This window comes from Vidua chalybeata, chromosome 1 (genome assembly GCF_026979565.1).
Source record: "Vidua chalybeata isolate OUT-0048 chromosome 1, bVidCha1 merged haplotype, whole genome shotgun sequence".
Classification (NCBI taxonomy): domain Eukaryota; kingdom Metazoa; phylum Chordata; class Aves; order Passeriformes; family Viduidae; genus Vidua; species Vidua chalybeata.
The window spans coordinates 70,185,522-70,211,691 of NC_071530.1; the positions used below are offsets into that span (position 1 = coordinate 70,185,522).

General features: G+C 41.2%; 1 protein-coding gene and 1 long non-coding RNA gene across 2 annotated transcripts in view; both read right to left on the reverse strand.

Moving 5' to 3' along the window:
- GMDS (GDP-mannose 4,6-dehydratase) overlaps positions 1-22,142 on the reverse strand; it is a 407,972-nt gene extending 385,830 nt beyond the window's left edge. The window contains exon 1 of the mRNA XM_053950230.1: positions 21,846-22,142. Coding sequence (XP_053806205.1) covers positions 21,846-21,959 — 114 coding nt within the window. The 5' untranslated portion in view covers positions 21,960-22,142. The remainder of the gene's footprint in view (positions 1-21,845) is intronic.
- LOC128792095 (uncharacterized) lies at positions 14,534-18,634 on the reverse strand. Its single transcript, XR_008432305.1, has 4 exons — positions 18,553-18,634; positions 15,889-15,942; positions 15,220-15,414; positions 14,534-14,711 (listed from the first exon to the last, which is right to left on the reverse strand). It is a non-coding gene; the product is annotated as an uncharacterized LOC128792095 (long non-coding RNA).
- Positions 22,143-26,170: the final 4,028 nt, after the last annotated feature.

Consider the following 26,170-nt stretch of genomic DNA (forward strand, 5'->3'; position numbering starts at 1 on the left):
TTTGATTCCCTTTGCTGTATATTTGGAAACCATTAAAATAAACTGTGAACAAAAATATCATTAAGAGTACCAGACACTCACCATTAAAAAACTCTTTTTGAGTTAGTTCAGCAATGCCACCAGGAGCTCTTCAAACTTGGCTAGCTTATCTCCAGGTTTTGTTTGCCTCTACTGAGGACTGAGAAATTACAATTTCCAAGTGGGGAAAAAAAAAAAAAAAAAAAAAAGGGAAGGGGGAAAAGATACTTTTTTCTGTGCCTGCAAAGATATTCTTAACAGCTCTGGTGTCAATATCCAGCTTTGAAGATGAATCTGCTTGAATAGCTAGTTTGCTGTAATTCTTGCATACTGCTGGCTGTCGGACATTGCTAATTAGAGTGCAGAGTCTGGTTAACGTAAATTAATTGACCTGCACAAAGGATAAAACAAATAATTTACTGCCTTAATTCCTCTCCCTCCTCCATACATACCTTATCTCTCAGAAGAATAAAATATTTCTGAATAATAGAAAATCTACGTGCTACTTCTCAAATTTAGCTAAGGCAGAGAGATTTTCAGTGGGTTTTTTGTCTGTTGCTTTGTTTTGTTTTTTGTTGTAATTTTAATGCAATTTAAATGTATATACCAAAGTGTTTCCATGTAATTAAAGCCCTTGCAAATTAGTTGCACTACCAGACTCAAGTTTGCAAAAATTAAAGCAAGACATTATTTGAAAGGCTAGACATTCTAAAAAACTGGAGGAAGCTGCTAGTTAGACACCTAGGATTTTATTGAAAACTTTCCACAACAGCAGCTTCTTCAGCAGGTGCACAGAGAATATTTACTTCACTTGAATTTATTCGACTTGCAAAATTAAATAACAGTTCTTACAAAGCTGAAAGCAGCTCTAAATAGAAATTCTGGAAGAAAAATTAGCTTTCTAATCTATAAAGCATAACTAGAGATAATCTTGCACTTAATGGCAGGAAGGTTTCCACACTTAACACCTTTAAAAGGTGCAGAGAAAGAAAGCAAGCTATGAAAGAAGCCTCTGCTTATCTCATTTAAAACAACTGATGATTGCCTGATGGGTGGTACCTTCCCTTTCTGTTTTTTTTTTACTGTTGCCCAGTTCCCAAGCTGAAAATTCCATCTTCACTCCTCTCCCCCAAGAGAGTTAAAACTGCTTTAAGTAGAAAGGTTTCCAACTGCTGGTGCTTCGGTCATTTTAACTGAGTACAGGTTGACTCCAGCCACAGGAAAATATTACCATGCAATAAACAAGCAGAAGACTATTAATTCTTAATTCTAAGAAGAATAAATAAAACCATATATGTGTATATATATATATTTCAAAAAGAGTCATGTTCTCCTGGTTAAGAGAAGTAATACCAAAGGTAACACACAACCTTTATATTTAACCTATATTTAATAGTCAGCATGTTTCATAATGCGTAGGCATTGAAAATTAAATTATTTTCTAAAGGACTGAAGTGTATAGGAATACCATCAGAACAAGAATACAAGCCAACAAGAATAATTAAATTACTTAAAAACCGAGGGCCCCTGGCACCTCCAATTTTAAGGAACAGATATTCCAATTTATCTCCCAAAAAAACCCTGGGTGGATAAGGGAAATGTTGGGTACAGACAGCACAGAAAAACCTGTTATATTTGGAAGAAAGTATGTCCATTAACTGAGACGCTGTTGCCCATAACAAGACTCCTAGTTCACCACAACAAAACATTTTTCTCACATGGAAAACCTTTGACAAAATGATATTTTAGTTCGCTCAGGAACAATTCCAGCTCTAAGGGATTTCAAAGTAGTGCTCAAAGACAAACTAAATGCTCTGTGCATGATGGGAAAGTATTTGAGTGGAGGAAGCCTTCAACACTTTCTGAAAAGCCACAGATTTTATCTTTACAGTTAATATAAATGTGGTTTTGCCCATCCTTGAGTGTTTCAATTATTCCCATAAACTGTGGCAAGCAAATTAATGTCACAAACCTGCAGCAAATGTACTTTGCTTTTACACTCCATTTTGATTATACTGCAGAGCACCCTTTTTACAAGTGCACCAGTATTACCAAAACCAAACCCAAACAACTAAAAACCACTCATCTGACACACACATCTTCAGCGTATAAAAAAGGACGAGAGCTAATGTATTCAAAATACAGTTGTAAAAAGATTTGCAAATGCTTTTCCTGTGCCATATTTCTCAGGTCCATCTAGACAAAGTTGGTCATTGTCTGAACTGCTTGCAAAACTTGCTTAAGAGCCTGGAAAAAAAAATTGTTGAGAAAATAACCCTAAAAATAATTTTTTAAAAAAAACTAAAATCCCATTCTAAGAAAGCATCACAACAACATTGACAAAAGTCTCCCACAGTGCACCTACTGTATTGTCTGATGGAATTTGGCATTTTTTTCTGGAGCCAGTCAATAACAGGAACTCAGTCATAAATGTCCTCCTTTCCGGTGAGTGCAGCAGCCTCAGCTGCGCAGCCTAATGAGTCGGGGCACACCAGTTTCAGCAGCAGCTGGAAGAAAAGTCCACTAGAGAAGGTTAAAAGTTTTTTGTTTGTTTTTAATAAAGCCAGAATTTTTTTTTTTTTTTTTTTTTTTTGCTTAACAAAGAAAAAGCCCACAAACCCTCAAACAATCCATGCTCATGATTCTCTCAATATTGACAAAAAAAGGCAGAAAAGAGCGGGGAAGAAGAGCAGAGAAGAACAAAGAAGGGCAAAAAATGGGCAAAGAAGGGAGAGAAACAAAGAGAAGAATGGAAAAAGGCAGAGAAGAGTGGAGATTAGCTGATGTAAAAGAAGGGCAAAGAAAAAACAAAGACAGAAGTTCAAAGAACTTTGAAGAAAGTCAAGGAAGACCAGGGATGATCCTTACTGCAGATGTAGCTCCTCCGCTAAGAGCTCTTGTACTTAGAGCACCACATGGCATATCTGGTGCAAGTTACCATGCTAGCAGGAACATACATAACTTTTGGAAACTATGAGATTTTCAAACTCATAGGAAAAAAACTGAAAACAGCTAGTTTTCCATTAGCCTAAAGATATTGCTACTGTTAAAAAAGGTAATACTTTCTCTTCTTATTCCTTTTTAACTCAACTGAGTTTTCACACAGTTCATTAAGCAGATTCATCCATTTATGGGCTTTTGACAGGAATCCTGTAACACTCATGGGGAAATGGAGTATTGTTGAAGGAGCAGTAATACATAGCTCATTCTGTGTATACCATGTGTGTAAGAATCACTTAAGATCTGAATTAAGAAAGCCTTTATATGAAGCTCCCTCCTCACAAAAAAAAAAAAAACACCAAAAACTAGCTATAAATCTAAATAGCTAGAATTCTGACTCCTACTAAAAATGAAAAATAATCAGTAACTTTAACCTGTGCATAAGTTTTGGTATTAAAGATGTCAGCTTAATTACAATTAAAGCACTGAGATCATTTCCTATGAAAAAGCTGTTCAGGTTTATTAGTTCAATGGAGAGTTTTCAATCTCAATCTTAAACTGAGAATCAAGATTTAGAGCAAAGGCAATTTTCTGTGGTTACAGAAAGTTTAACTCACACTCAACATATTGTGGTCACTTGCTTCAACATAATAAATCTACACAAAGTTTCTGAACAGTATCAAAACTGATTAGACACCTGTACACACACCTCATTTCACTTAGATTAGAAATGCCTGTAGCAGCCCAGAGCCCTGAAATATTTGTGCGGCTAAAATCTGTACCCATTTAAAACAAGAACATTTTTGATGGACACCTTTTTGATTAGCTTGAGTTCTCTATTTCACACTTGCCAGCTTGCAGTGATTGTTGAGAGGGGTTCAAATCCCCATCTCCATCTGCACACAGTTACAGCAAAATAAGCAATGGCCACCCCAAATGTCAATTTTGACCAAAAAAAGCATGTTTTTGTTTTGTTACTAAGATGTCAGCTCCACGCTTCAGCTGAAAGCTGGACATATTTGTGGGTCCATACCTCACATTTCACATTCACACTGAAGTTGATCCCTGCAGGCTCCCTCTGTCCTCCTACCTGACACTGGCCCAGTACTCAGAGCAACACAGCTCCATCCATTTCTGGCAGGGTAAGTTTCCAGACAGGGCCATTTGTCTTATAGCGCTCTGGAGCAAAACATTGTTCTTGCAACCCAAATAACAGCATATGCTACAACCTCATGGGAAATGGATACCAGAAGATGCCACACAAGGGAGAAAGACCACTGCCTCCAAACTGGGACTGTCTCACTGACAAAGGCTCTCCAAGAAAGCTGGACAAAGGCAATGAATTACTTTCTCAAGAGATGAAAGAAAGAATAAAGTGCATGGACCACGAAGCATTTAATACCTCCCTCATTGCTGAGAGGATGAGAATGAAGACAGGAAAGCTGAGGGAAAAAGCTTTTGCTAGAGTCAACAGCCACCTTATGGAGGAAGAAGTGTACCTTAGTTGGAGACTGTCAGAAAAAGGGTCCTCAAATTTTGCAGACAGAAAAAAGGAATTGCACTGTCCTTCTACTCTTCTCACATTTGTTTCCTAAGGGCCTCTTCTCAGCTCCTCATCCAACACTAGCACCAAGTACAGTGGCCCCAGCACCCTCTATAGATAGTCAAAGCACTCCTGGCTGCTTCAGGCCCTGCTTCTCATGTGGTTCTTCCACACCTTTTCCTCTCTCACTAATGAAAAGAATAGACAGTGATTAGAGAACTGAATCTGGCTAACACACCATATAAGCAGCAGGCTATAAAGCATAAGGTACTTTGTAGATATCTTATTTTGCACAGAATATTTTGTCTTTTGATAATTATGTAAAAGTTGCTTTACATAGTTAACAAATGGGCACTCACTGTTTCTAGTTGTCTAGCACTTTAAGAGTCAATTCCAGATTTAATTACATCAATACTGGATACTTTTGCTACCCTCCATGTTTACAACATGTAAAATCAGTGATTTTGCATTCTCAGAATTCAAAGATATCAAGAGAAGATACTCAGAAAGAATACCCATTTATTACAATTGAAAGAAATCAAATATTTCTAACCTATTTATGTTCAAAACTGAAAAGGTTAGCACTAAGAACACAAACACACAAGATGTCAGTCATTTTATGTACACAGTACAAAGACTGCATTTGGCATAATACTCCTATACAGAACTGAAGGAAGGTTATCACTGTAGCACACGTGGTACTTGTGGAGCCATTATATTTGAACTGTAATAAACAACATCTGTTTCATTTTTTAAATAGTTCAGAAATAGCAATAAGGAATTGTTTATTAACAATAAAAAAAAATTGTCACAAAGCTGTTATTGACAAACTAAAAAGTCATATGAACAGCCCAGGCAATTTCTTGATGAATGCTGCTCCATTTTAAACTTCAATCAAAACAGAGTCAGTCATAGCATATGAAAGATTTTTAAAGGATGAATTTAAGCAGATCGACTGTTCATTTGATAGAGACATACTTACCTGTCTCCACAGTGATAAGCTATATAGAACTTGAGGGGTTTGTTTTCAAACTAACAAGGTGTCCTTATACTGTCAAATACAAATTGCAACAAAACCTGAACTCTCTTAAAACATAAAACCCCACACTTTTAATACCAGAATTAGCATCCTGCAATTAATTTCCTCTAAAAGACCAAAAATTGACTTTTGCTTCTCCACATACTTTACAGATTTCACTAGCACCACAGAGAGGGTCCTGAATTCTTCCTAGTTTCACTGCTCTGCCAACTCAGCTGCTCTGGTCCTCACAACAGCTGTCCCCTGCCCTCTCTCCCAAACTGCCACCTCGACTTAGCCAACACTCAGAAAACCTACCTCTTTGCCCAGCCTCTTGTTTAACTAGATCCTTGGTGGGGTTTTAACCATCTACTTCAGCAGATGTCTTCTGCCTCAGTTTTATTTCAAAACTACTACTCCCCATTTCTCTTCTACATAATGCTGATCTACTTCTAACAGCCTTCTTTTAGATTACAGCACAGTTCTTCTGCCTTCTTACCCAAACTACCAAGAACACCAAAAACCAGAGGAGATGCTCTTAGGTTTCACTTCTGTTTCCCAGTCTCATCATAGCTTAGTGAGGAAATTATTTACTAAAATACTCACTACAAAGCTCAGCCACCAGTATTCATAGTTTGTCATGAGGAATTCACAGGAAATAGCTTAAAAGTAGAATCCTACAAACAGCCAGGTACAGCTGAGATACTGAGAATGATGATCGAATCATGGTAACAAAGCAACCAAGGAATCAAGTCAGAATTTAATGACACCAATTCAGAACTGCTGATGCAGAGCAGCAATATTTACCTTAAGGCAGCTTGCCATGTTTCACCTTTAGCCATTACTTCAGGAATATCAAGTTTATACGCAGCATACTGCAAACACATAGACGAAGGAATTCACTTATTTAAACCTGTAAGCAATTCCTGAAAAATACTTTTTTTGTTCATAAACAACACACAGTTTCACTCTTACATGCTTCCACTGAAAGGGGCCATCCTACCTTTATCCTCTATTCCCACTGCCAGCTATACATTCCTGCTATTTTCCCAGCACTCAGTACACCTGTGGGGCCAACCAAGGTCACCTACAGCTGAAGAGCAAACAAAAAGCCCTGAAAGGTTTTCAGCTGGAGCAAGTTTTAGGAGTCCTCATCTTTTCCTAGGTCTTAGTTCATTAGCAACCTTCAGCATTGAACACATATAATCTTCTGTCTCCTGCCCTAGACATAAACAAAAACACCTCTCATGAGCTGAGGATTTCATTTGGTTGGGTGACAGCAGCAATGCTGACAGGCCATGAAACAAACAAAACTAGAGATAGGAGAACCAGAAGCAGAAGTCTTTACCTTTATAATTTCTCCTCCTCAGTCTCAAGTCCCCACACCCCCTCCCCAACATTTCCACCAGATTAGTCAACAGTTTACCTCATAACTAACAAACTAAGCATGACTAAATGTATTAACAAGATAGCAAAGTTAGGAGTGTTACTTCTGCAAGGCTGGTCTCCTTGCTAATTAAGCCATTCCTCCTACAAAACCTCTTAAAAACCAAGCAAGAACTTCCAGCTAAATCCAGATCAAGTTCTTCACTACCTACACTGTTTAAAGGTGCAGCTATATACACATGCATACTGCAGCATCTGATATAATTTTTAAATCCATATCAAAGCATTATCAATTGCACATAAACTTCATATGCATTTTCCAAATGTCAACAAGCTCAGGTAGAGGCCAGGAAGAAAATGTATCAGTACCACACCACGTCTGCTAGCCATGTTTCAACAGCAGTCCCAGAGAGGTTATAACTGGAGTTGAACACTGACTTATTTGCTTTATAGACGCCAGGAGCCACACACAGAAAATTGCTCACTTCTGAAACAAATTACTCTCAGTTCAGTCTCTCCAGAGGTCAAGATAATTATGTCCTGGTGTATTATTGCATTCACCAGCACTACCTGGTAGAGGCAGCGTGCCAGCCCTCAGCTGCTTTAAAATGAGGCTCAGTGATAACCGTATGAGGGAACAACAGCTTTTACAGTTCACTCCATGGAGGGTGTTTCTCCAAGCTGTCTGAAGAGTGACAATAGCCACCTAAGCCTTTCCAGATTCACCTTCTGTACAGTCACTCCTTTGTCCTCCCGTCCCCACCTTGCACACCAGACCCAAAGGGGAACAACAGAAAGCCTTGCAAGGGGAACTCTGTCTTCCATCATATGCTCTGCTAAAAGCACGAGACATCCCCATGTACACCCAGCAAGAACAGGGCAAACACTTTACTACTATACACAGTTAGTAGTAAAGTCAAACAGAAGCATACCAGCTTTTCTTCACAGTTTTGCTACACCTGGTATTTCCTCAAAGACAGCAATGCTGCAGGACTTCCTAGACTGTCCTGCCAGCCCAGCAGCAACGGCAGAGCAGTAAAACAGAGATCCGTGTTTTTTCCAAGACTGACAACATCAGATAAAGTGGGGCTGCCCACTGTCACAGGCAAGCCAGTTTCTTCCTGCTTTCCCCCCAAACACAGGGCTGCACTTGAAAAATTAAAAGTAATGGACATTTTCAACATATGGATTTTTATGACCAAAAACCTCAAAAGTAAAGAGTCAAAAGGTCTCTCTTCAAAAATTAATCCTGGAATTAACATGATTCATTTGAAAACTTACCAAGTGTTGTCTTGTAAGAATTATTATACATGAACACCTGTAAGGAACCAGCTATTAATAGTACCAATGAAACCATCACACAAAAACAAAGAAGTGCTACTTGTGGCCCTGTGATTAAGGCTGTGTCAGCAGTTTGATTTTCATGACTTTAACACCCAGCTGTAAAAACGGCCTTCAGTAGAGGCAAGCTTATTGCGCCAGTATCCACAGGAGCACGGTTTCTGCTTTCACTGGGTGAAACGCTAGAGTCAACTATGTTTTAATACATCATTTTCAAATAGTGAGATCCAGAATCTGCAAATTGTTCTGGAAAATAATCATTGCCAAACAGGACTACACCTTGAAAGACAGTTTGATAAATACTGCAAGACAGAAACTTGGTAGAGCACAAGAAACAGAGAAATAAGAATTTGTGATGTTCTGTTTTGGCATACATTCTTCAAGAATTAAAGGTATTCCAAAGAAACTGCCTGCTAATGCACTTTTCATAGCTATAGATCTTTGTAACTTGGCCACCTTTCACTTAAACACAGAACGGCATTAACAGATTTATGTTTCAAAAGGCACCATTTGAGATTCCTCAACCAAGCAATCCATAACCAAATAAGCAATGATTAGCCCTGTGCATGCACAAAATTAAAAGCCCTACTTATGCTGACACAAGACCCACATCTGACCCATACAAGCAGGAAAAATAGAGTATTTCAAACACATCTTAGGGGATATATTACTCAAGGTCCTGCAATAAAATAGCATCTTCTTTTAAACAAGAAAAACAGAGTTAAACCCTAAACAGAATGTGACCACAACCCAAAAGAAACTTCTTCACAGTATGTTTGGATGCTTCAGGCACTGCCAGCACCCTGAAATTTATTCTATTTTGCTATTAAGTTTAAATTACAAAAAACAGATTAGCTTAGAAGGCTAACACCCTCGACTGCCTCAGCATGGAAAAGCAGTAATGTCTCTTAGTTGCAATAATAAAATAATTTAATTAAACACTGAATTTTAACAGTCTGATTCCCACACACATTCATATACAAACTATGAGCTGTTTCCTCCATAAGCATAAAGACAGAGGCAATACAGTCCTGCTGTAAAGATGGAAAAAAGTCATTTTTCATCCTGGCCTTCCCTACATTTTTTTCTCTTTATCCTACATTAAAACAAAGTCTCCTTATTGAGACAATCAGAAGAACATGTGGAACTCTAAATACTTAAAGGCAATACATCTGACAAATTGTGTAGATTTATAAACTTTCCCCTTCTTGATCTTTCCGTCAATCCCAAACATATGAGAGGGAAACCTGAACACACACACACAGAGTCAAATAATTAGCAAATGTCCCTCTCATAAGTTCAAATTATTTCTTAGTGAAAGCAATTGAAAAAAAAAAAAATCTTCAAAGCCACCAGCACTGAAATGTCAAGAACTGATCTGGATGAAACTGGGGACATTTCACTCAGCTTACTGAAGGGCTCACAAGATCACAGACCCTTACTAGGAATGTGGGCTTTTACTTCCCTCAAAAGAATCGCTCTTCATTGGCTTTTGATCACTCTTTCGACTTTCTTACCATCCAGGGCTATGAACTGGCCCTATCCTGCCCTTCAACAGGCAGGTTCACGAAGACAGTGCAGCAGCTGCCAACATTTGTAAGTAAATACAGGGAGGTTTTACAAGGGGAAAATGGACAGTCACTTACATACCCAAGTACCAATAACCAACTCTCCAAAACTTTTTGGAAGCAAAACCACTCAATTTCTGTCTGTAAACTTGGTTTAACATCCAAGTCACAGTACACACATGAAAGCAACATAAGACATTACTGAAATCAGACAAACTGAAAAATGAAACACACTGGTCAATTCCTCAAAACACAAAGAGGATCAGAAACAGAGAGGCTGTGCAGATGATGCTCAGGAGGCAAGCAAGGATTTGGAAGCACTGTTCCTCTTCAGATTAACTCCAAAGCAGCAACCTTACAGTCCCTGTAAAAGTACTCAGACCCCGTATCTTTAGTTGCATATAAACACATTTACTGCGCAATATGCTTTTTTTACTATAAGAAACAATTCCAGCAACCAAATTCTACCATCTTTGTTCATCCTGTAAAGTGCTTTGTATAAAATAAATGCTTCCTCGTTGCAAGATGAGGTGCTACTTAGGACAATAAAAGTATAAGGCCCATCAGGTAGCCACCCTAAGCACCTTTCACACTCAGCAGAGCAGAGAGGGAAGCCAGGTGCTGTGAATTGTATTGGCTATAAGCCTAAGTAGGCACCTGCATTTGCTTAAACAAGCCTGGGCTCTCACTCACTGAAACAGCTGCCTAGACGACCTGCTCAGGTGTTGAAACAGTTAAGCAAGAAGGTTCCCAGCTAAGATGACAGGATCCATCACCAGCAACACCTGCTTGTATAAAGGAAATGAATTGGATTCGACTAATTAGTGGAAGTTCACGGTCACATTTTGAAGTCACACCAAGTAATTCTGAGAAACTCAGCCTACATAACAAGTATCAAGAGTAAGCTCTTTTCCACCACTGCAGGTACCTGGTACACAGCTTCCCCATCAGGTAATGTATTTCAAATGCATGTGCACATTCTTATTTCCTGCTTTACACACCTTCATGTCTTCTAAAAATAACTTAAACCATCATTTTGCAGTTCTCTCAATTTATCAAAATCAAAACCATGGCATCATTAGGGAATTTCTGTAGTCTTGAATTTGCTTTCAATTTGCCAAATCTGTGTTGCACCTGTCTTTAACTGAGCAAGACAGCAGACAGATGTGAGATCCTTGAATATGATGAAAACTAAGAGTTTCCACGTGACACAACTGAATTGTACTCTAAAAGGAATTAGCAATCAGTATTTCTCCATTTGAGTTATTTTCAAATTTTAAGAATAATCTGATCTCTCCTAATGTTTAAACAAGTAAAGCTACAGGCAATGAGACTTCACAAATCAAAAATAGCAGCATAATAATGCAGTTCTACCAAGATGGCTTCTATAACATGATTAAACTGTGATCCAGCATAAATAGAGTGTGAAAACACAATGATAATACCAATGAAAATACAGCAAGTGTAATTTTGGAGACACAGTCAGTCTTAAGATTGTCATTATTCAAGAATAAAATAAGAATCTCTCAGATTAGTAAAAAATTCTCTTCTCATTGAAAAATGCAGAAAAAGAACTTTAGCAGTTACACTATATATTCAACTATAAAGTGCTGCAATAAGAACATAGAAATATTTAATGTGTATCAGGTGACCACAAGAAATTAAACACACGAAGCAAAACCACACAGTCACAACTTTTCAGTCTTGGATCAGCTGCAAGTATGACTGTTTTCCTAAAATGGACTAGCAAGGGCATAAAACAACGTTTAACTCTTAGTCTTTGTAACTTCCTTGCCTTCACATATCAGAACAATTTTCCAACCTTATTTTGCCTTCAAAAATAAAATTACATATTTTACTGAGCCTGCAGATCTACAGAGTCCCCACTGCTTTTTCAAAGACCAGCAAGATTCTGGAACAGCTTCCAGTATCATTGCAAACACTGAGGGGAACAAAACCGCTCTTTAGCCAAGAGGCTGTAAAGGTTTGCTCACACAGACCAGGCTTGGGCTTCAGCAGAGCAATGCTTGACCAGTAACAGTCAAATCAGCACCACAAAGAAGCTTCTCAGCTGCACCTTTTCAAGCATGCCCATGGGGCAGAGAAACCTCAGAGAGACCTCAAAGATGGAAGAGTACAGTGAGCATGCAGGCTTGAAGAGTTCTATATCCCTTTTGCACTGTTTATCTTGTAGTATTTTAATGGTGTTTAACTTCAGAGGCAAACAGCATGCTAAATTTTGGCAGGAATACATTGACAGGCTATTACTGTGTAATTATGGAAAGAATTACACTGACATCAAAACCACAATTATTTAGTTGTATGAAATCCAGACAGTATACCCAGAAATTTCTGCTTTCAAAACCAAACATGCTCCACAGTAATGTTTATGCTCTTAGAGAGATATCAGTGCTAAAGAAAGCAAGGACAACAATCAGCAGCCAAAGATATGGTGTCTGTTTCTTATCCTTTCAACAGAGAAATCTCAATTAAGAGGAAGTTATGGGTCATCAGCAGCATCACTGATGAAGGCACACATTGCTGATGCATCTGAAGAGATTCTTTGTGGACCAAGCAAATGCTAGGGAAAAAAAATAAACAAAATAACCACACTCCTGACAGCATGTCTGTAATTTGACAAAGAGCAACCTAAACAGTCAGATATTGCTACCCAGTTCCAGAATAGCACCAGCAGAAGTTTACAGTAAAACTTAAGAGTAACAGTCAGAAGGGACTGCAGCATATAAAACTAGAAAAATAAAACTCAGGAGAAAGGGGGTGGGGGGGAGAAGTACATATAGGAGCAGTCAGAAGTATTTCCTTCTTGACTTTGGGTTTTATTTTCTCCAAGACATATATACCAGTCTGTACACCTTGGGAAAGGCTTATTTCCATTCATAAAGTGGTAAATGTCTTCAAGGTACTTCTGGCACAGCTTCAGACATCCTAGGATACAAATAAAAAAAAACTGTCTACTGTTTTCTAAATTGGGGGTTGGGTGGTTTAAGGCTTCCTTTGCAGTATGGTGACATGCTACCTCAGACTGCCTCTGAATACACAGGAACAGTTACCATTTACCTGAGGCATAATTAAGAGCCAAGAGGCACCTCTTTAACAGCTGTACAGGTGTCACATGCAGCAGAAACAAGGCATCTTCTCATTACAGCAAAAGCACTCACCTAGACACTTAACATGGTATAATTTTTTCCTTCTGCATTAGAATTCACCACACAGGCTGTAGGAATTCTCCTTTGAGAAGAATTTCCAAGCAACAGCAAATTGGTCAAACGACAGCTGAAGAAAAGCCCTACAGAAACATTTCCTAAAATTTTACTATATCTTGCCACACTTAGTGGTTAGCCAGATTTTTCTAGAACAAGCATATTTTTTTCCCTGTTGTTTCAAAGGTGTTCAAGCCTGGCAAATACAGCACAAGCTGGTTTATCTACTTGGATACTCTTTGCAAAAGGCCAAGATCTATGGCATTCCACATCCAAGCCAAGCATCTCTTTGCAGCTGACATACCTGTTGGACCAGTGGGCTTAGCTGAGCATTGTAATGAAGTAGCTGACAATATCACAAGTAACTTTGACTGCACAATTCAAATGTACCATTATTCATCAAAATGGAGTTGTCTCAGGGTACACAGTGTCTAATGTCCTTCACTGAACTAACTGCAACCATATCAAAGTCAATGGATGGGTTTTTACACTTACTTTGCTTACTGTCAAATGACACTGAGTTACAAGGAAAAAATCTTATTTCCCATAAAAAAAAAAAAAAAAAAAAAATGAGACTTTAACAATAAATACTCCTGAAAAAGGAAGCCTGCCTTGGGTATACTGATTTGCATGTATTTGTGACTAAATTAAAATTGTTACAACATTCAAGCTGCATAGGAGGAAGTTCAGTTGCTTAACACATGTGAAAACACAGGTGACAAAAGATAAGCCAGTTCAGATCAATTTGTTTGGCAGCCTTTACAAAAGCTTCATTGTGGATTTAGTTGTAAAGCCTGTGAACACCCTCAAAAGGAACAAGCCATAAGGGCTTCCAGTAATAGGAACGGGAAACTGGAGAGAATTCCACTCTTTCACTTCACCTTCTACGATTTTGCTTAACTGAAAGATTTGGACATAACTGCATCCTCCAAATCACATATATACGACCCAAAGGAATTCCTTACCAGAGGTTCTGAAAAAACAATCAGTGGATTCATATGAAAGAGGCAGGAGGTGACAAAAATATTGAAGAGAAAGAAAATCTTTTTATTTTGCTCACTTGGCTAAAAAGCAACCAAAGTAGCAAGAAGAGATTTAGAGCAAGAGAGAACATACACCTGTGAAAGAGGAAGCTGGACATCGACCATGCTGCCACCTTGCTCTTGTGCCGTCATCCACCCAGTGCTTCAAGGAAGTTGTGCTTTCCAAAATAAGCCTGAGTTGTGCTGCAACAGTGTGGGAGAAACTGAGCTGACAAGCTTGTAAGAACAGTCACTTAATCAGGACTCTACTCCAGACCCAGAAGTCTGAAGAACTTGGGATATGGTTGCTAAGAATTGCCAAGAGAAAGAAAGTACTTCCTGCCTCCCAGACTGAATGAAAGCATAGGCAAGTGCAAAGAAACCCAGCCTTGGTACTCCTCAAAGACAAGGTGTTTTGTCTTGAGCAACAGGAAGCACCACTAGGATGAACACCAGTATCACAACTGCACTGAAAAGCCTTTTATTCAACCTTTTATTTATTATTTATAGGGATCACAGTGGTAGCTTTTGATGTGTTTCTCACATAGGCCATCAGCAGGTTCAAGTACTCCATTTTTCCTTGCCCTTCTGCATAGCTATCTATTTTCTAAAAAACCGACTCCCTTGTGCAGAAAGCTCAACAGACAAAAGGATCTGAAAGAGAGAATCAGAGGGGGAAAAAAAAGACCAAAATTTAGTGGTAGAAGATCAAGTCACATGGAAAAGATTTTTACAAGAGTTCTCTATTCAGACTGGATTGGCTGTAGGCACATTGAGAAGAGGAGGCTTTAGCTCTTTAAAACTTTAGGAAACAAAGAACTCCAGGTTCTGTCTATGCCAGCAGTCACCAGTCTTAATTAAATTTAAAAATTCCAAAACAGTTAAAGCTTAAACAAGCTGCATGCTGCTGCCAATGGGATATTCTGTTCTCCTGGACTGTCAGTCCAGGCAGGAGTGGCAAATAGCCACTAACCACAGCATCAGATGTCATGAGAAATGTTGCCTGGAGGAAGTCATCTTCCCAAACCCTATTTGGTCACCATGCGTAGATCTGTTTCATACCTCAGCACCATTAACATGAACTTCAGCATTTTCTTTTTCCTGGAACACTTTCAGTATTTTATCTACATTCACAGTAGGTACACATCACAGCATACAGTACCTTATGATTCACTTGGTGTTCTCAATGTTTGACAATCCACATCCTGCATACATCATGTTCAAACACAAGGAATCAGGCTGCCTGCACTGGTCCTCAAATTGAAAGCCTGCTAGCTGAGCCAGGCTACCAGAACTTCCTCCTCCAGTATACAGCTAAAGAACAGACTTCACTGGCAGTCACAAACACTGAGCAAAGCTGCACAAAGGTGGAAGGAAAAAACGGAAGTTAATACATCGAGGCACACATGAACTAATCCTGTATCAGTAATACTTTTTATTGTGAATATCTTCTAGGTAACTCATGTTCAAATGCCATCACTGACTGCATTATTCTGAAAGGCAATGGAATATAGATGGGCTACCCCAGGCAGGCACAGAAAGCAACCAAAGTCCTGGACTCCCAGTCCTAGAAGAAGACAAAAGCCCTGTCAATCTTCACATACTGGTGTAGAGTATAAATCATATGAAAGAGTAAAGCATTGAACCATGTATTTATAGACGGCTATTAATGCAGAATTTGAAATAGTCTATGTAGTAGCCCTCCTTTTTCCAAAAGGGAGTCAAGGCAATCAAAAATCAGGCATCTTTGTATAAATAGGGTCTCTGTTTTCAGCAAGTATTCTAGTCTTCCACTTCAGTATTTGTTATACTACTTTACTCAGTAAAATACCTTTTTCTCAAGAGTTCTGGGTGACAATCAATAGCAGCACTTTTCATTTACATCCTGTAAAGGGAAAATACCTGGAATTATATTTTAGGAAAGCTTAGTTTCATGCCAGAGCCACTATTCATTTACTGCAAATTATTTTCAAAAAGCCCCTTATGCCATCTTGTTACAAACTGCAGGTGGTTCCACTTCCAATCCTGTGGAGTGCTCGTAATATCATACAACCTTATATAGACAGGGACTTCTGTGCAGTTCAAGATCCCTGCTGAAGACAGGGTAAACAAGTACAGGCTGCTTAGGGCCATGTCCAATTTGGTTTGGGTACCTCCAGGGACAGACACTCAACTTCTATAGGCAGTTTCTTCTGTGCTAGACACCCTCATCATTTAAAACAAACCAATCCAATAAAAAACACCCCAAAAGAGCACATAACCTCACAAGTTTAAAAGAAGTTTCTTGCATTTAAGTTTGTGGCCAAATTGAGTGTTCCTACATCTCTGCATCCTCAAACTATGATAAGGATGTTCAATGCACATGAAATCCTCACTCAAGGCAACTCTTGGCTACTTAGAGACAGAAACTGAAATAGAGTACTTGGCTTCAACCAAGACAATATTTGTTTAAATGAACAGGCAGCAATACTAATATTTAGCTTTACTCAGAAACTAAGACTATTTGTTTTAATGAAAAGGCAGCAATGCTAATATTTACCTTTAGCCAGTTTCAGCAAAGATTATTCTCCTATTTCAATGCGAAAAACCCATCCTTCCGATTTTATCCTTTTCCTGGCAAACTAACATCCTGTCTCTGGTACAACAGGCTATAATGTTTCTCTACCTGTGTTTTTCAGGTATACACACATTCTCCAGTGACACAGATTCCCACCTCACCATTTGACCACAATACTGAAAGAAACTTTCATAAACATTGTTTGACTGTTTTCTATACAGCTCTTCTCCAAGTAACATTTATTTTATTTTAGCCGCAGAATATCAAAGAGTTTTGTAGTATATGACTCCATACCAGCTATTTGTTTCAGGTTTTGTTTTTTTTTTTTATACTAAGCAATGACTCATGTTCTGTTATTACTGTACTTTGCCCCACTGAGTCTGTCTTGCTCAGTTTCATCTCAACAGCCAAATTTTAAAAAAAAAACAAACAACTTGACCTCAATTTATAACTGCAGATCTTTTCTCAGTATGTTTTTTTTCCCTCCCTCTTGATACAGTTAACCTTTCTCCAACTGTAAACTGTAATTGTGGCATGAAACTTGCAGTACACATGTATAAGGGTTCGGTGTGTTAGAGGAATAGCAAAGGCTGTAAGCAACTGAACTTTCGATACGAAAGACAGAGGCAGACCCAACACTTTAAGCTCTTTTCAGGCTTGGTTGGAAGTTCTGAGGTTGCTGCCTTAAGTTTTGCCAAATGGAAGCTGTATTTGACAGAACTGCAGGCAAAGGAGCAGAGGATGGGGCTAGTATTGCCGCTGTAAGAACTCTCACAAGGCAGAGGCACAACTGCTCCCTTCATCTACCGTTTGCAATAGCCTCAGGGCATATACTGACACTGAGCTCTAATGCATTGCTTCATACAAAACTGAGCTTTGAAGTGCCTGCTGAACTATCTTGGTCTACCTTACTGTCTCTCCTAGGAAAGCACCAGATGCAGATAGGTATTATTTACTGCTCATAATCCAGGGGCCAAGTGGGAGAAGTAGAAACATCAACATACAACCTCATAGTTAGGCTCAGATTATTTCTTGGTACTTTTCCAAGAAGTCAAATATCTAAATACTTATACAAGTATCAGTATAAGAAAGACAATCAGAATGACTGCAGTGCAATCAGACATTCTGAATAGATATTTAAGTGCAATTTTAACAGATATTTAGTCACAAGGTCTAGAAAACAATGCTTTAAAAGTGTACTGCTTTAGTAGCTTCCTGGTATAAGCAGCAAGCCATGTTTGCATAACTAGAATTACGTTTTTAATCAAATACTAGTATTTGATTAAAAACTCCGATTTTTACAGAGTAACTCTTCAAGTTACCAAGGTTTGAAAAGTCCAGCACATTTATTTTGCATTGTGAAAACACTCTTAAAGTAGTCATATTCAAGCTCTTTGAGATTTTTTTAAAAAAGTATTTTCACTTAAACACATACAAGAGGCCTGTTTAATTTTAAATGCTTCTCTTTAAATGAAGAAAAAAGTGCTATGCATTACTCACAAGTAGTCTACCAGCAGACCAATACCTACATGACACTTCAGAAATATTTCATCCATCTAACCACAGCAACTGCCTCACTCTGGAAGTCATTTTAGCAAAACAGTGAAATGTGGTTTGTCCCACTGCTGTGGTGTGAGAAAGATAAGAGAAATCTCAATACTGCAAAAGGAGTATATAACACCACTGCCTATGTGCTTAGAGTCTCTTATCAGCAATGCAAGTGCTAGAATGATACTGATTTCACCATAACTCCAAGGGCAAACGCAGAATTTGTAGAGGTTGATACATCTGCTTTGATTTAATAGAAACCAAGGTTCAGCCCTTGGAGCCAGAACGACATTTAAGTCCTGATCATAGAATTATGAAATTTGCTCTCCATTGTAGCTTCACCACGCATACAGCAAACTCCTCTGTTATTTGGCCAGAGGTCAAACTCACCTTCTTATCAGTAACACATTCACCATTGCAGATACCTGTCCTCTAAACATCTTCTATCTAGAAAGAAAAGCAAGTCACCAGAACTGATTTCATTAACGGGTGAAGTTAAGCTGGCAAATGGCATGTGCCTCCAGTCTCTCACTAAACAGAAGAACTTGTGCAGACAGCCCATCTTTCTCTGGCATGCTGTAAAGTCTCATGAACCCCATTAAAAGTCCCTTAATCAAAGTTTCAGTTGTGCCATATCTCTATTTTATGTTTCAGTTAAAAGCTGCATCGTCAGTCAATTGCTCCATTATCAACGTATAACTAACTATGTGCGCTAAACTCTTTTTCCATCCTAGAAAGAAACCCCCAACTTTTGTCAGTGGAAAAGGTGAACAATTCACATGTTCATGGTTACACAGACGTTCTAAAAAATAGTGAGTTGTCTAATTCCAACATTATGATTAAGCACACTTGGCATCATCTCAACTCAGGAAGGGCTGTTACAGTTCAAGCAGCACCTCACTTGGCCCATGAGTACTCTAACAACAAAGGCCCTACTCCACAATTGCCCAAAACTGTCATGGTCCACATCCAGCTCAATACTTATCTTTTACCTATCCTTATGTGCCAGGCCTCCAGGCCATTACTTCAGCAAACACTCTCAGAGTACAGTGGCCACACACAAACAAAAGCAGGTTACTTATACAATACAACTGTGCCAGCTCACTTTTTGCTGTAGCAGAAAGGGCACAGTTTAAATACAGGGAGTTTACCATCCAATTCTGTTTTATATCACCTTCAGTCTGAAGAGATCCAAGCCTTTATCTCCCACCTCGAAAGTGCACCAGTTAAAAGGAGAATTTGAAAATACTCTTTACACAGTTGTTAAAATAATTGCCTGGGAGAGACAAAGCCTGAGCTCTAGCTTCTACTTCAGCATATTTGTACATTTTACGCATGGTAACTAAGTTTACAAACATATTGTACTGTTTCTTCAGGGACAGGGACATCCAAGTCTCCCTTTCTCACACAGGAAACAAAATCCAAGTCCCCCATTTCTGGGTGAGCCTCTTCAAAGAGGGATAAGGAACAAATAGTACATGACTTTCTTTAAAATTCATCTAAGAAAACAGATGGACCAGGAATCCTGGCAGCAGAGCTCAGAATTATGGAGAAATACAGGACCCCAACAAAGGCCTTTCCTAGCTCTGGTTCTTCACATGTTCCAATGATAAATAATATGCCTGTCAAAAGTCAAGCTAAGAAGGAAGAGCTGCTTTGAAAATAGACAAAGTAATATAGAGAAGACAGTACTGAAAGAATCATGGTGTTGTAGCTACAGGCCTCTAACTTACTATCTTTGATGAAGAGAAATGCACTTCTGCCAACAACCTGGAAGACTTTTCACACAGCACCAAAGGAGTCCTTGGGAAAGCTCTGACTGTGCTCTTGCTAGAAATAAACATCAAGCAAAAGTGTTAGTACACAGAGATCATTAGTTTTTCCTCTTCTCAGACATACTTACATCTCCATGTCAGACAGCCCCTTGGAGGGTTCTCCCCAGACTGCTATTGGCAGACACCTGCTAACCCTGATGAGAAGAGCATGGACCAAGAAGTGTGGCAAGAACACACAAGACCAGGCATAAGGAGGCAAAACATAAGCAGCAGGTGAATGTTCAAAGCACAGTGCGGGTTCTCTCAGATAGCAGATGAAAAGCCAGTCTCTGGATTTACTCCCTCACAAAGAACCCATTGGGTCTTCCACTATAAAATAGAAAGAGAGACAGCATTGACTGTCTTAGACTAAAAGAGCAACACGTTTGTTTTGACATGTACTTTTTCACAGTGCTCATGGACTTCTCAACAATCCACACCAGCACCTCACAGTGGACCAGCAAACATACCAGGACAAGTCACAGTTGAAGGGGAAGAAGTTCTTCCATGTATGAAGCTGTCACTGACTAAATGCAAGCCATAAAGAAAAAATGCTGTTCTACTGGGACTCTAAAATGAGCCTTAATGGCTACTATACATTACTTACTTAATAAGTTATACCAATTACAGGAGATACACCCTCTAAGCAGAAGTCATTCAGTACCAGCATCTTCCCAGAGATAAGCAATGTGCAAGGAGATCAATTTTTTCCAGGTAGTGGGAGGTATCTACATTGCAAATAAGATGTTCCTGAAATAAGAGTAAGCATGTCCAGGACTACTTTTCATTTAGCACCCACTTTCCAGCAAAGACAGAGCAATGCAGATCTCTGTGGGCACAAACAGTCCAACCAACTATCCCAGCTGCCTACTGGAAGCGCAGCAGCACAAGCCACAGATTGCACATACCAACCCTCCTGCACGCCTCACCAGGTTAAAACTCACCACCATCATATCTTTTTTCATCATGCACAAGTTGCTCCAAGGGAAATTGTGATTTTCTTTCTCTTTCCATGCCATCTCTCTCCTGCACCTTCTGCTTAAAGCACCAGGACTCTGAGAGCATCATTATCCCTATGAGCAATACAGCCAAAAAAATTGGAGACTGCAATGAATGCACACGAATACAAAACAGGTGGCCTGGCGAAACACTTTTGTCACCCATTCAGGTTTCAGTATAAAGCAGTACTGACTGTAACTGCATGGCTGCCCAGTGTGTCACGGTGAAAAGTGACAAGCACCCCTTCTGAGTGACAAGCCTGATCAGGTCACAACCAACGCTGGCTGCCTCACACCTGCACTGGTACCTTCCCCACTGCAAACAGTCAGGATGAAGAGTCCCAACACTGGCTCCTTGTACTCTCTTTCCTAGGTGCGGCTCCTTTCTCAGCGACGCTCACTTCACACCTCACCCCTGCACAGGTTTAGCTGATTTCTTAGGAATTCCTGGTACAGACTACTGTAAGGCACTCCAGGCACGAGACATAAAAAGCGTTGCACCCCATCCTGTTCACACCAGTTGAAGAACACTACAGACCCCCGCGGCAGACAAGCCCAACCCACGAGGTGGTCTGTCCGACTCTAACCCAGCCAGGGCTGTCAGAGGGAGCTCCAGCCCGGCGTGAAACTGGCGGCACCAACGGGGAAGGGAAGCAGTCACCGGGCTGGGAACGCCCCCGCGGGGATGTGCCCCGGGGCCCGGGAGCGAAGGTGCCGGGCAGACCCACGCAGAGCACTCCGCTGCTCCTCTCCCACGGCCGGCCCCAGTCACGACTGCCAGCGGGCACCTCGGGGCGGCTCCTTCCCATCCCCTCTCCCTCTCCCTCCGCCGCCGGGAGGGCACATGAACGAGGGGAGCCCCCGCCGTTACCTGCCCGGTGATGCCGGTGATCAGAGCCACCTTCCTGCCGTTCATCTCCTCGCCGTCGTCTCCCGGTGCGGCGGCGGCGCAGCCACACGCCTCCTCCGCCGCGGGCTGTGCCATCCTCCCGGCAGCGGGCGCGTCCCAGGTGCGGAGGTATCCCGGAGCGGAGGCGCGGCCGCCGGGGCGAGGCTCCCGGCGCTGGGGGCGGGCACGGAGGGGAGGATGCCTGCCGGCACCCGGGGTTACCTGCGCTGACCCGGCCGCCGCCGCCGCGGCATTTCCGCGCTCGCCGCCCGCCCGCGCTCCCGCCCCGCCCCGCCCCGCGGCGGCCGCAGGTGCAGCCCCCCGCAGGCGCGCTCCCGCCGCGCAGCCCGGGAGCGCGCCCCGCGCTCGGCACCGCTCCCGCCGCGCGGCCGGACCCCGCAGCCAATCAGGAGCCCCGGCGCTTCCCTAGAGGGGCGGGAGACGCGCCGGGACCGAAAACTGGCGCGGTGATTGGCTGAGAGCGGGCGGCGAGGGGCGTGGCCGGAGGAGAAGGAGCAAGGAGAGGAGGAGGAGGAAGAAGAAGAAGAAGAGGAGGAGGGCGAGGGGGAGTGAGGCTGCCCGACTTCCTGAACGCGTGTCGGGCCGGAGGATGCGCCGGCGGTGCTACGTGAGGCGAGCGGGGCCGGGCCACAGCGCCCCCCGCGGCGCGGAGGAGTCACCGAGGTACCGCCGCGGGGACCGCGCTGCAGGTCCCCCGAGCGTTCCCACTCTGGAAACACTCGGTTATAAACGGACCAAAGGCTTCTGGAAAAAGGGATTTACAATAAGTGTTTCTTCTGATGAGGCACTGGGCCAGCACGGCTTTTACCGAGGCAGCAAGCAGGTCGCTGTATGTACAAGGAAGAAGATGCCTGCCCATGATTTGCTGTCATTCCATGTAGGATTTCACATCCGTTCCCTCAATGCATGCTTGGATGATAGAGCCTCTGCATATGCAGATGACCGTCGTACTATTAATTTTTCTATTATTGTGCTACATGATCAATAATTTTTCAATAACATTGAAAACCTTTAGTATATAATAAAAAAAAAAAAAGTCTAGGAGCATGCTGCCCTTCAAATGGAACTGTACTCTCAAATTGTGAACACTTTCTTGCATGCCGCTCCCCACTTTCTGGTTTAAATTCCCTTCTTGCAGCCTCACAGTCTGCGATGCCACGGAGTATTTGTATTACATCACGGTTACATAGCTGCAGGATGTCATCCCAGTTGTGCCATTTCTGCTTCCTGTTTCTGAAGCCTTTTGAAGTTTTCAAGTTGGCAACATCGGCTACTATTTGTGCAAAATGACTTAATCCTACTAAGTGCTTGTTTTATGGATGTACAGTCTCAGATTCAGAGAGGAGGGGCATCACACATGAGCTCCACCCTCTCAATTTTAAAATGACAGAAGAAAATAAAAGGATATAAAGTTCTGAGAGTTTCAGGATTCTGTATACCAGAAATGAGGCACAAACCTTTATTTGATTTGAGATTAGAGGGAGTTAGGAGCAAGTTTCCTTTCTTTACTTATTTACATACATTGTTCACTCTCCTGTTGTCTGAGCTGCATGGAACAGTGCATGAGCTACAGCCTTAAAAATGGTCCTTTATGGGGACAGATAAGCTTGTAATTTCTCGCTTTCCTTGGCAGTCCATTCATTGGCTTGCTTTTTTTCTTGTATTGTTCAAAAAACTGGTGAGTCAGGCTGACAGTGTAAGTCCTGAAGTTGTGATAGAGGAGCCCCCATCCCTGGGGCCTACATGTGCATTTAAGAGCCTTTTTTTGGTTACTTTCTCCAAACAGTATTTTTGCTACCCCAGTTATCCAGCATCCCACAAGAACTGTTTTTCAGATGTAGCATTTTCCTTGACTATTTCTACCAAAAACACTCCACTGAGGAGGGAAGCTCGTTCACACATCTCATAAATTGCCTGATTAATCAAGTGCATCAGTTGACTGATGACCTTTACCTTTGGTTTTACTCTCAGGTGACAAGAACCTCCTGGTCTTCCCCTGTTCAGAGCAGTAGATCTCCTTCCTGCTCCGTGGTTGCACTCCCAAGTGATTCAGAACAGAAGAGTCTGCAATCTGTGTCACTTCTGTAAGGGGAACATCCCAGCCAGGCTTAGCTGAGAACACTTTACCAAGGTTCCTACTTGTATTCTTGGTCAATAGTAATACTAGAAACAGGCAAGTGAAAGCAGACAGGGTGTAGATCAGTTCAGGTTCCAGCTGACTGAAGCTAAAAATTAAAAAAAAAAAACAAGAATAAAAACCAAAAAAGCCCCCTTTAACTTGTTTAAATTTCTGTCCCATTTATAAGTCTGGCAGTAGTAGTTACAGACACAGTTAGCCAGCTACCATAATCCTGCTAGGTCTGCCCCTGGCATGCACAGGCACATTCCAGGTTTAATGCACAAAGACTGTTCTGTCACCAAAGTCTTCCAAAGTACATTTACAGAAGAGACTGAAGGCTCAGTTGTGGCCCAGGTACTAGATTTTACCTAAGCTGCTCTGGTGTTGACAGCAATTTATGTCAGACTGCAGCTGCAAACTGGACCAGCAGCCTCCAGGGACTCCAGAATTAATACTCACTCTGAGTGCTAGGCTGCACTGATGTCTCCTTGCTGCCTCCAGCACCTGTACCATGGCATGTGCTACCTTACTTAGAGCTTTGTCTACCCACCCCGTAATCACTTTCTCACACGTCCGTGTGCACCGAGCTCTGGCTTCTAAAACTGGCAAGGCCCCACGGAAAGAGGAGACAGCAGACTGATGCACATCTGCACCTCCAGCCCCCTCGGATCCCTGAAAGAGGAGATGCTTGTGTGAACATGGGTGTCCAGTGAAAGTTTTATGCCCAGTGAGTAAATGGTCTGACAAAGACTCAGGAGACACAAAGAACAGTATGTGCAGCATTACCTTTAAAGCTGCCACTCCAAGAACTGAGGGGAAAGAGATAGAATAGATGTGAAGAAATTTACTTGGTACTGGTGGATAAAAACAGGTATCTCAGGGAAAGAAGGGTAGGGAGCACAGCTAATTGAAGTTGAGCTGGTTAAACCAGGAAATAATGTAAAATGAGCAAAGAAGAAGCAGAAAGAGTAAACTGGAGAGAAAATAAATGTCATTGAGAGTAAGGAAGAAAGGGGTAGTAGGAGAGAAGGACTGAAGTGTATTAGATTGCGAAAAATAGCACCTTAAATGTTAAAGAAAAGTGAAAAGGGAACATCTCTACCCTGAAATCTTATTACACTTGAGTACCGCATATATTGCAGTCCTGATGATCTCAATGGTTAAATGGGGGTGTGACCACATTGCCTTTGAAATTTGGAAAAGTAACTATATGTGGTTTAAGGTGTCTTGTGAATCAGTTGTAAGTTCTTGCAGGAAATAAGTAGCCTTACTTCAGAAGTAGAAATAGCTGATTTAAAATGCTGGCTTTATTCACTGTAAGACAAAGGTATCCCTAATTTTATTACAATAATAGCATCACTCATGCTAGAGCTCTGGCAAAAGTTGACACGATACCACTGCATCCTCTTCTGAACAGGAGTTAGAAGTTGTCATTGGATAGAAGTTGTCAATGTCTTTCTCTGCATCATTCAATGCAGCAAAGGGGAAAACTGACTATTTTTGTTTTTTTCTGGGGTTCTTCTGAATGATCCTCACCCAATAGTTTAAGCAACTTGTGCATTATGGTGCTGTGAACTCCATTAAATGAGTGTCTACGGATCACAGAAGAATGCTGACTCCCACACATTTTACTTTGCTTATCTGCGGCTACCAAATACTTTGGATCCTGTCCCCAGTGGTGAAGTCCCCGGTGGCATCTAGGTGAACAACCCCACCAGGGCTGGCTAGGTAGTGCAGAAAAGGAGCCAATGGAGGATGAGTAGCTCATCCAAGTGCACTGTCCTTTCTGAGGAGCTTTTGGTTTCTACAGGCAGGCAAGCAAGGTAGGCCCAGGATAAAGTAGTGTAGAAATAGCTTCTTTTTCTGCTTTGTTGTTTTAAAGTAATGGCAGCAAATAGTTGTATTCATTGACTTCACAGAGCTAGGGAGCTGTGGAAAGCATGTGTAAAAGCAGGGAGGGGTGAGTCCAGGGGAGATCCATCACAATGTGAAAGAAAGTGCAGATGTTGGCATGAGGGGAAAGAGCACCAGATCTCATGAGGAAATGAGTAGAAGTGAAGAATGGGCAGAGACAAGAGGATGAATGGAGGGAGAGTCTTCTAATTGTTTTTCTAACTGTTTTCTTTAAGATTTGAGGGCATGTGGAGTGATCCACAGCTTCAGTGCT